The sequence below is a fragment of the Carcharhinus amblyrhynchos genome, chromosome 30 (genome assembly GCF_965287045.1).
Source record: "Carcharhinus amblyrhynchos chromosome 30, sCarAmb.v2.hapA, whole genome shotgun sequence".
NCBI classification, from domain to species: domain Eukaryota; kingdom Metazoa; phylum Chordata; class Chondrichthyes; order Carcharhiniformes; family Carcharhinidae; genus Carcharhinus; species Carcharhinus amblyrhynchos.
This window is the reverse complement of record NC_137353.1, coordinates 13,128,953-13,139,643: the sequence shown is the minus strand read 5'-3', so window position 1 is coordinate 13,139,643 and position 10,691 is coordinate 13,128,953. Positions and strand designations below refer to the sequence as shown.

Genomic DNA, 10,691 nt, shown 5'->3' with positions numbered 1-10,691 from the left:
ATCTGTCTTAAAGACACTCAATGACCTGGCCTCTGTGGCAAAGACTTCCACAGATTCACCACTCTCTGGCTGAAAAAATTCCTCCTCATCTCGGTTTTAAAGGATTGTCCCGTTAGCCTGAGGCTGTGCCCTCTGGTTCTAGTTTTTCCTACTAGTGAAAACATTCTCTCCACGTCCACTCTTTTCAGGCCTTGCAGTATCCTATAAGTTTCAATAAGATTCCTGCCTCATTCTCCTAAACTCCAAGGAGGACAGACTCAGAGTCCTCAATCGTTCCTCATACGTCAAGCTCTTCATTCCAGGGATCGTTCTTGTGAACCTCCTCTGGACCCCTTCCAAGGCTAGCACATCCTTCCTTAGATATGGGGCCCAAACCAATACACGGGACAATAATAAATCAAATCTAATTCAAAATGAAAGCTACAGGAGGGAGGGGTTGGGACTCCATATGTAGCAGCAGCCATCGTCATTGACAATGTTCGAGGGATGACAGCTGATCCAAAACTGTTCCCAAACAATGGCTACAAGCACATGATTTCCAAGAGGGGGTGACGTAGATCACTGTCTGTGTTACCACCCCTCTTCACTGTGTTTCTCCCTCGCTGTTGTCCTGGGAGGCCAAGACCCGATTGTAACAGTGAAATTTCCACAGGTTTCCCTCACTTGGGAATCATTCAGCTCCGCACCTTTCTGGAAATCTAACTCGAGACTCGCGGCAGAGAAACACTACCTATAGGGCAGAGCTCACAGCCTCAGACTTACCGCCAACCTTCTGGAGAATGACTACCACATCTGTCTGCTGGAGCGACAGCTCATCTGGCTGCTTGGAAAGATACGCTTTGATAATCTCTACCTGTGGGAGACCTAGGAGAAAGAATGGAAACACAGTCACTCCCTGCATTAATAAAAACACCTTTAATACAATAGATTCCCAAAAGCAGCTTCACAGGAGTGATTCACAATCTCAACATTGACACTGAGGGACAAGAGGATCAGAAGTTTTTAAAAAGGTGTTTGGGGAATAGGAGTCACTGTCACCAAAAGAGAAAATGCTGGAAAATCTCAGCAGGTCTGGCAGCATCTGTAAGGAGAGAAAAGAGCTGACATTTCGAGTCCTGGATGGCCCCTTTGTCAAAACTTTGTAAATATCTGTCCAAGCTTTGACACAGGGTGATCTGAACTCGAAACGTCAGCTCTTTTCTCTCCTTACAGATGCTGCCAGACCTGCTGAGATTTTCCAGCGCTTTCTCTTTTGGTTTCAGATTCCAGCATCCGCAGTCATTTGCTTTTATCCAGGAGTCACTATCAGTTTAGCAAGAACCAGGAAACCAGTGCACAAGAGATCACTGCGGCCTGACTCCCAACCTGCAGTATACGTTCACACCCATACTTAGTTGTGTGTGAACAGCCCAATCTCTTGGTGTTGCCACTTCCCCGGTGCGAGGGTGGAATGGTTCCACCTGTTGATCTGCTTTTCTTGCCCCTTTCCAGCTGAGTCACTATTCAGGGAGCCTCCAGGTCCAACTGGCAGCATTAGGATGCTGCAGAATAATATTGGGTAATCTTCTTCATCCCTCACACAGTGCGAATTCCAGCTGAAACCTTTACCCTCACAACTCCCCCAGTCTCCACAAACCTGAAATAACTTCACACATACTGTTAACAATGTCTGGGGTCCAACATTTAGAGTCACAGAGGTTTACAACATGGAAACAGGCCCTTCGGCCCAACTTGCCCATGCAGCCCTTTATTTTTAAACACTAAGCTAGTCCGAATTGCTTGCATGTGGCCCATATCCCTCGATACCCATTGTACCAGTGTAACTATCTAAATGCTTTTTAAAAGACAAAATTGTGCCTGCCTCCATTACTGCCTTTGGCAGCTCGTTCCAGACACTCACCATTCTCTGAGTAAAAAAATTGCCCCTCTAATCCCTTTTGTATGTCTCCCCTCTCACCTTAAACCTATGCCCTCTACTTTTAGACTCCTCTACCTTTGGGAAAAGGTGTTAACTTTCTAATTCTTTTATAATTGCTGTTCAGTAATTAGCTCAGTAAGAAGTCTCACAACACCAGCTTAAAGTCCAACAGGTTTATTTGGTAGTCAGGTGAGTGGGGAATTCAGATCACAAACAGAGCATGTAAAAGCACACTCAGTTTACAGAATACTGATTAGAATGCGAGTCTTTACATCAAGTCTTAAAGGTGCAGACAATGTGAGTGGAGATAGCATTAAGCAGAGGTTAAAGAGATGTGTATTGTCTCCAGACAGGACAGTAAGTGAGATGTTGCAAGTTCAGGCAAGTCTGGAGACAATACACATCTCTTTAACCTATGCTTAATGCCATCTCCACTCACATTGTCTGCACCTTTAAAACTTGATTAGGTGTAAAGACTCACATTCTAATCAGTTTTCTGTAAACTGTGTGTTCCTTTATATGCCCTGTTTGTGATCAGAACTCCCCACTCACCTGACGAAGGAGCAGCGCTCTGAAAGCTAGTGGCATTTACTACCAAATAAATCTGTTGGACTTTAACCTGGTGTTGTGAGACTTCTTACTGTGTTTACCCCAGTCCAATGCCAGCATCTCCACATCAGTAATTAGCTGACAGGGAAGGCGATGGCTTGTTGGTATTATCGCTAGACTATTAATCCAGAAACTCAATTAATATGCTGAGGACCCGGGTTCGAATCCCGCCATGGCACATAATGGAATTTGAATTCAATAAAAAAATCTGGAATTAAGAATCTACTGATGACCATGAAACCATTGTCGATTGCTGGAAAAACCCATCTGGTTCACCAATGTCCTTTAGGGAAGGAAATCTACAATCCTAACCTGGTCTGGCCTACATGTGACTCCAGAGCCACAGCAATGTGGTTGACTCTCAACTGCCCTCCAAGGGCAATTAGGGATGGGCAATAAATGTCAGCCAGCCATCAATGCCCATGTCCCACAAGTGAATTAAAAAAAAACGGGGTGCCCACTTGTCAGTTTCAAGTCAGGTTGTGTCATAAGAACATAAGAACATAAGAAATAGGAGCAGGAGTAGGCCATCTAGCCCTTCGAGCCTGCCCCGCCATTCAATAAGATCATGGCTGATCTGTTGTGGCTCAGTTCCACTTTCCCGCCCTCTCCCCATAACCCTTAATCCCCTCTCTTATCAAGAACCCATCAACCCGCTTCTTAAAAATATTTAGCGAGGCAGCCTCCACCACTTCAACGGGCAGAGAATTCCAGAGATTCACCACCCTTTGAGTGAAGAAGTTCCTCCTCAACTCCGTTCTAAACCGCCTCCCCTTTATCTTGAGGCTGTGCCCCCTAGTCCTACTGTCTTTTTTGAGCGGGAAGAGTCTCTCCACCTCTATCCTATCCATCCCATTCATCATCTTATACGTCTCAATGAGATCTCCCCTCATTCTTCTAAACTCTAACGAGTACAAGCCCAGTTTATTCAGCCTCTCCTCATATGTCCCTCGATTGCATGCAGGTTGTACCCCATGTAGCCCCTACTCTAGGTCCTAACTAGGCTGGCACTGAGTGAATGTCGCAGTCTGAGAGAGGTGTGACTTCAATGAGACATTAAACAAAACTCCTAATGGTGAATCTAATGACACTATTTCAGGAGGGACAGGGACTCCATCTGGTGTTCCAGCAAACCTTTCATCTCTCAACTAACAGCAACAATCTGCCCAATGATTCACTTGCTTTTTACCGAATTGCCCTATGAGCAGAAACATCTCCAGATTTCCTCTATGACATCGCAAAGAAACGAGAGATGGAGCATGGCAGAGTCCTCCTTACCTCAACAAACAAGGAGCAATTTAAAGTCACTGTCAGAAAATTGACCCATGATTAGCAATAATAATTCAAAACTTTCCTCCTAATTCTGGAGCCCTTCAGGACAATCACACCCAGTTTTCAAACTGAAGTGAAGGCCATGTGGAGGTGGGAGTGAGAGAGTTTGTGGAGAGCGGGACAAAAACAGAAAAATGCTGGAAAATCTCAGCAGGTCTGACAGCATCTGTGGAGAGAGAACAGAAACAACGGTTCGACTCTGGACGACCCTTTGTCAGAATGGACGAAGGGTCAACTAGACTCGAAACATTGGCTCTATTCTCTCTCCACAGATGCTGCCAGACCTGCTGAGATTTTCCAGTATTTTGTTTCAGATTCTGGCATCCGCAGTATTTTACTGTTATCATTGTGGGGAGCGGGATTGTGTTTGTTCTGTCTGTCCAGGCCCCAGCTGGAGTCTGGCTGTGTGTGTGAAGCTGCTGCTTCAGTTTCTCCCGTGTGAACCCACTGGGGTCCGTACCTTCCTTGTTGACGAGGTCATCGTGGTTCTCCTGGAGGGCATTGATCCACCGCGCTTGGTCACTCCTGCCGTAAAGAAAAATAGTGTCCACATTACCCCACAGCCTGAAGGCACCATCACATCTCTACAGTGCAGAAGGAGGCCATTCAGCCCATCAAGTTTGCATTGACTCTCCAACAGACCATCTTACCCAGGCCCTATCCTCATAACCCCACATATTTACTCCACTAATCCCCCTAACCTATATATTTTGGCGCACTAAGGGGAAATTTAGCATGGCCAATCAATCTAACCTGCATATCTTTGGACTGCAGGAGGAAACCTGAGCACCCAGAGGAAACCCACGCAGACACGGGTACAGCATACAAACTCCACACAGTGACCCAAGCCAGGAATTGAATCTTAGTCCCTGGTGTTTGAGAGAGCAGTGTTAACCACTGTCCCACTGTGGCACCTGCCAGGGAGAGCATAATGTGCTTCCACCCAAGTTGCCTCTGCTTTGGATCACTGAATCCCTTCAGTGCTGGAGGAGGCCATTTGGCCCATCAAGTTTACACTAACCACAATCCACCTAGGCCCTATTCTCGTAACCACACATATTTACCCTGCTATTCCTCCCGACATGAGGGTCAATTTAGCGTGCCCAATCAACTTAACCTGCACATCTTTGGAGCGTGGGAGGAAACCGGAACATCCGGAGGAAACCCACAGAGACACGGAGAATGTGCAAACTTCACACAGTCACCAAGGCCAGAATTGAACCCGGGTCCCTAGTGTTGTGAGGCAGCAGTGCTAACCGCTGTGCCGCCCCACACCCAACATACACACACGCACACTCTCTAATGCACACATGTGTGCATGCACATGCACGCATACACTTTCCCAAGGCCCCTTGGCAGCTCACTGGTAATGTTTACCCAACCAAGAACTGACACTTCTATGCAATACTTCTGGCATCCAGCAGATGGTGGTATCTGACCAACATCTCCTGCATCTCTTAAACCTCCCGAAAGCAAATATTCCATTTAATCTCTTTCCAATGCTAATGGAGGATATGTATTTATGTGTTTGAAGAGTTACCATGTCTAAATTTTAATATATTGAGCAGCCATCAATTCTACAAACGTTTGTCTCTCCTCCAACAAAGGTTTAAGATGATCAGAGTGGCGGTTTGCGATTAAACTGAGCATTGAAGCGATCAAAATAGGATAGCAACAGGAACATTATACCCCTTACCCTGAACATGACCCTGTGATATCCATTCGAGGCAGGATCTTTGCTCTGCTCTGCAAATATACTCATCTCATTTCATTTTTTTTTACCCAGAGGGTGTTGGGGATCAGGAACTCACTGCCTGGCAGGCTGGTAGGAGCAGGAACCTTCACAACACTCAGGAAGCATTTAGAGGAGCGCTTGAGATGCCACAGTATACAAGGCCCTGGACCAACTGGAAAATGGCACTGGGATACATAGGTGCTTGATGGCTGGCACAGATATCATAGAATCCCTACAGTGCAGAAGGAGGCCATTCGGCCCATCAAGTCTGTACCGACCACAATCCCACCCAGGCCCTATCCACAAAACCCCATGAATTTATCCTTGTTAGTCCACCTGACATTAATGGGGCAATTTATCATGGCCAATCCGCCTAACCAGTACATCTTTGGACTGTGAGAGGAAACCCACGCAGACACGGGGAGAATGTGCAAACTTCACATAGACAGCCACCCGAGGCTGGAATTGAACCCGGGTCCCTGGCACTGTGAGGCAGCAGTGCTAACCATTGTGCCACCATGCCACCCTTGATGGGCTGAAGGGCCTCTTTTTTGTGCTATAAAACTCTACGGGCACGATCTTGCTGCTATTCACGTCACGCTCTCCTTGCAGTAAGGTTGGAGAATTTGGTGTCCGGCCAAATCTCCGTTCACTATAGCAGGATGGGAAAATCCCTGCGGATTCTGGTCTCTGACTCTCCCTATGTTTCATGGCGCATGTTCCCCGAATCTGGCCATTTTGGCTCCCACTGGACCAATAGATAAGATGGGAGCAGTTGCCAAGTGACGGCTCAATCACCTGGAGGTGTTGAACTCAAATCCCACCAGGGCAAGTTGCAAATTTTGACTAAAAAAAAACCTGATGTGAGAGGAGGCTCCAGCAACAGAAAAAGGCCTAAAAACAAGGATAGATTGTCAGAGAAGGATTTCCACTATTCCAGAGTTGGAACATTCTGCCCTGGTCGACCCAATAACCTCCAATCCAGGCAGTTTGTTGGTTGCACTCACTCGGAATCTGCGGCCAACACAATTTGTTCCATTTCACCGGCGCTGTTCTTTTTCATGGTTATTTTGAAGAGATGAGTGTTGGAGCCACTGCGAGGGAAGGTTCCACCACCCACGGCTTTCCCTGGGGGAGAGTTCAGTGACTCGTTAGTCTCCACCGCTTCCACCTCCACTTGGTCGAGCTTGGCGTAGTCCTGCACCGTGTAACTCTCCTCACTGCCAGAAAAGGACAAAACCACAGGTAGCAGCAACTCAACATCAGACTTCCAACATCCCCAAACCCAGGGAACCCTTCCAGACAGAAGATAGGATCCTCCCACAGTGAGTCAGAGCAGAAGTCACCTGACCCTCCCTCCACCAGCACATGGAGTCATGTGACTCACTGGGATTTGGACATCATTAGTCCCAAACTCACCTTTACCCCCACCCCTCCCCATTCATTTCAGGCAGCTAGGATCATACACTGCAAAAGGCAGCCATTCGGCCCATCGAGTCTGCACTGACCACAATCCCAGCCACTCCCTATCCCCATAAGCCCAAGCATTTACCCTAGCTAATCCCCCTGACATGACGGGGCAATTTAGAGTGGCCAATCCAGCTAACCCGCACATCTTTGGACTGTTCGAGGAAACCGGAGCACCCAAAAAGAAACCCCCACAGACGTGCAGACTCCGACAGACAGCGACGCAAGCCGGGAATCGAACCCAGGTCCCTGGCGTTGAGAGCCAGCAATGCTAACCCACTGTGCCACCTTGCTGCTGATGCAGTACTGAGGCCCAAGGGATTCACAAGTACTTCAGATGTCTAGCTGATCGGCAGGAAAGACACTGTGGTGCGTCCCAGGGTCTGGTGGGCCGCAGAGGGATCTATCAGCCAGGACCAGTGTTAGATGACTATCTAATGACATGGGGTGGGGTGGGGTGGGGTGGGGGGTGCAGTGCGTGAATGAGGACATTGAGTTTAGCTGGGACCAACCCCAACCCTGCCCACCACCCACCCTTCCCTAACTGGTCTTCCTCCAGGGCCAACAATTGCTCTTGGTTACTACACAAACTCTGCGTTTCTAGGGCAACCAGCTCAGACTAATATACCTTCGTTTTCGAGTAAGAATCAACACATCATTGAAGAGGAAGAGGAAGCAGCTTTGCTTCCCAAACACTTTGCGAAAGATTCCGGATTCTTCCACAAACACGGTCAACTCTCCACTTTTCAGCAGCCATCTTGAAGTGGAGATGAGAGGAAAACCCTGGAACACAAGAGAGATTCACATAAAACCGTCTGTGGGACGGGGAGGGGGTGAAGGCAAGGAAAGAGGGCTGGGGATGAAAGATGGGGGGAGGAGGGGGGAGTGAGAGGAGGAGGAGGAGGAGGAGAAGGGAGGACGAGGAGGGAGCAACAGAGAAACAATAGATGAAAAACCACAGAAACATAGAAACCCCACAGCACAGAAGGAAGCTATTTGGCCCATCAAGTCTGCAACAACAACAATCCCATCCAGGCCTTATCCCTGTAACTCCACAAATCCCTCTCACCTACGCATCCCGGGACACAGAGGTGATTTTAGCATGGCCAATGCACCTCACCCACACATCTCTGGACAAATGGGAAACAAGGAGAAGTGACAGAAATGTCTAAACTAAACACGGTCAGTGAGTAATTGTGGATCCGAATGGAAAAGAATCAAAGTTTGAGTGAATGGATGACAGGATAATAATGAACAAGTGAGCACAAAGAGGGAAACAATCGCACAAAATACAGGCCCAATCTGACCAGAATACATTACCTTGATTTTCCCAAAGTCCAGTTGTGTCTGGATCGTGAACATCTGTTCTGTTCGCTCCATCTTCCGAGCTCCTTCATTGCACGTCTTAACCAGCTGGAAAGGAGTAGAAAGTGTCACTTAGAGTACTTGGAATGGTAAGGGTTAATGTGGGTCTGGGGAAACAGCAACAGCCACATCACAATGTGGATTGTCACAGGGGAGTAGGAGAGTGTGGTGGAAGTCAGCATATAGATAGCACCTCACCAGGATTGCAACTTGTACAGATGTATTTATGCATATACTTGTAGGTGTTATGAATAAACAGTTATTGTTCATCGTAAAACTTCACAGTACGGCAAAAGCAAAAACCCCAAGAATGTAGACATAATGGAACTACAGTCTGACTGGAAGTCTGACTAACTTCAAAATCTCAAATACACAGCTGGAGATCGCAGCCAAGATGCTGCTTATCAGATACAGACTGAAGGACAGAACAAAGATTAAGATCAAGCACAACATCGTGGGCCGAAGGGCCTGTTTCCATGCTGTACTGTTCCACGTTCTATGACGGGGTGCAATTTTTTCTTGTCAGCTTGAATCGTGTTTGTCTCTCTCTTTTGGAGACACAGTGGCAACAGTGGTTAACATTGCTGCCTCACAGCGCCAGGGACCCAAGTTTGATTCCAGCCTCGGGTCACTGTCTGTGTGGAATTTGCACATTCTCCCCGTATCTGCACGGGTTTCCTCTGGGTGATCCAGTTTCCTCCCACACTCCAAAGATATGCAGATTAGGTGGATTGGCCATGCTACATTTCCCCTTAGTGTCAGGGGGACTAGCTAGGGTAAATGCATGGGATTACGTGGATGGGGCCTGGGTGGGATTGTGGTCAGTGCAGACTCGATGGGCTGAATGGCCTCCTTCTGCACTGCTGGATTCTATGATTCTGGTGGGGACCATGGAGCGGATTCAATTTTAATTTGGATTTTGGAGCAAGGAGAAGGATTCGGGTTCACCCAGTCCACCCCGCGCATTGGCTTTTGTAACTTTAAGGATGGAGTAAACTTTTTTTTTTAAAAGGAGACTGAAGAAAAATCCATTTTGCAGCATAAATCGACTCTACCAGAGCGTGGGGAGGGTCCCTGTGAGAACTGGCTGAAAGCAGAGTCAAAGGATCTAGCCTTATAGCAAAAGACTGAGCAAACCCCAAAAAAAGGCAGAAATAAGCTTTAAAATTTGGCACAATAATCAAGCAGTTCCGGCAAACCAAATGTTTTCATCAGCACAACTGTACCCAGATCCAGAGTTACAGCAACCGCACACAAAGAGAAGCCAGAGTGAAAATCCAGCGTCAGTTCAATATTCCAAACTCAGGAAAGCAGATAGCTGGCTAAACCAATTTGTTCAAAAGATTTTCTGCAGGATCGCTGAAATTTAAAACGGCTCCTTCAGTGTGGCTGTAGCTTGTCAAATCCCAACAATCCAGAGAAGAAAGAAAGAATAATGTTTTAAAGCAGCACCTCTATCGTGTTAAAAATCACTTTGGAGGAGTAGTTACTACTTTCAGATGGAAAGGCCAAACCTGAGCGTTAAATTTGGGCATTATGAAGAAGGTGACTTTTATGATTTATGATAGCATCAGACTTGAATGAAAAAGATTCTGAACAAGTGAATACAATACAAGTGAATACACTATTATATTCAGAAAGTCCCATAGCCGGTGACATAATTACCAGGCAAGAAATAAATAGACATTTGAATAACTTTGAAAGGTCACAAAGTCCTTTGACACCTACTTTAATGCTGTTAAGAAGCAACAGCATTGGAGTGAGCAAAACTTAACAAGAGAAAATCCAGGAAACCCCTCACATCAATGAGTTATTCAGATTGGCTGAAGGCTGTAACTATGGTGACATTAAGTCAGAACTCAGACTGAACAGTAGTGAGGGTGGCCATGATATCCTGCTCCAATCTAAAGATGATCTGATTTTGGGAAAAAGTCATCTAATTCGCGGACAGTTCACCAGCAAACTGATCTATTTTGCGAGGCTAAGGGAAATGATGGGACTGTCCAACCCGGCAGTCCAGCTGATAAATCAAGGCAAGGACAAGGAAACTCCAGAGCAAGTGAAACTGGAGATGGTGGCAGATTTGTCAACGTTATGGTGTCAAAGGAGCTCACAGATGTGAGCAATGTCCAGCATTCAGTCTGCAGCACTTCCAGCGGAACTGCCCGAGACACTTTGGAAAGATGTGCAAGTCCAAAACCTCGAGACGTGCAGAGGATCCATGGGATAGATTAGCCACACTAAGAGGAAGTCCAGCCATGTTGC

The 10,691-nt window shown here is 46.8% G+C and overlaps 1 protein-coding gene across 2 annotated transcripts in view; it reads right to left on the bottom strand.

Moving 5' to 3' along the window:
* The window catches only part of arhgef16 (Rho guanine nucleotide exchange factor (GEF) 16), a 47,075-nt gene that overhangs the window by 2,706 nt on the left and 33,678 nt on the right, over nucleotides 1–10,691 (bottom strand). For both annotated transcript variants that reach the window (XM_080215089.1, XM_080215090.1), the window contains exons 10-14: nucleotides 8,382–8,474; nucleotides 7,690–7,844; nucleotides 6,602–6,814; nucleotides 4,320–4,384; nucleotides 763–864 (exon numbers count right to left, since the gene is read on the bottom strand). In XM_080215089.1, coding sequence (XP_080071215.1) covers nucleotides 763–864; nucleotides 4,320–4,384; nucleotides 6,602–6,814; nucleotides 7,690–7,844; nucleotides 8,382–8,474 — 628 coding nt within the window. The remainder of the gene's footprint in view (nucleotides 1–762; nucleotides 865–4,319; nucleotides 4,385–6,601; nucleotides 6,815–7,689; nucleotides 7,845–8,381; nucleotides 8,475–10,691) is intronic.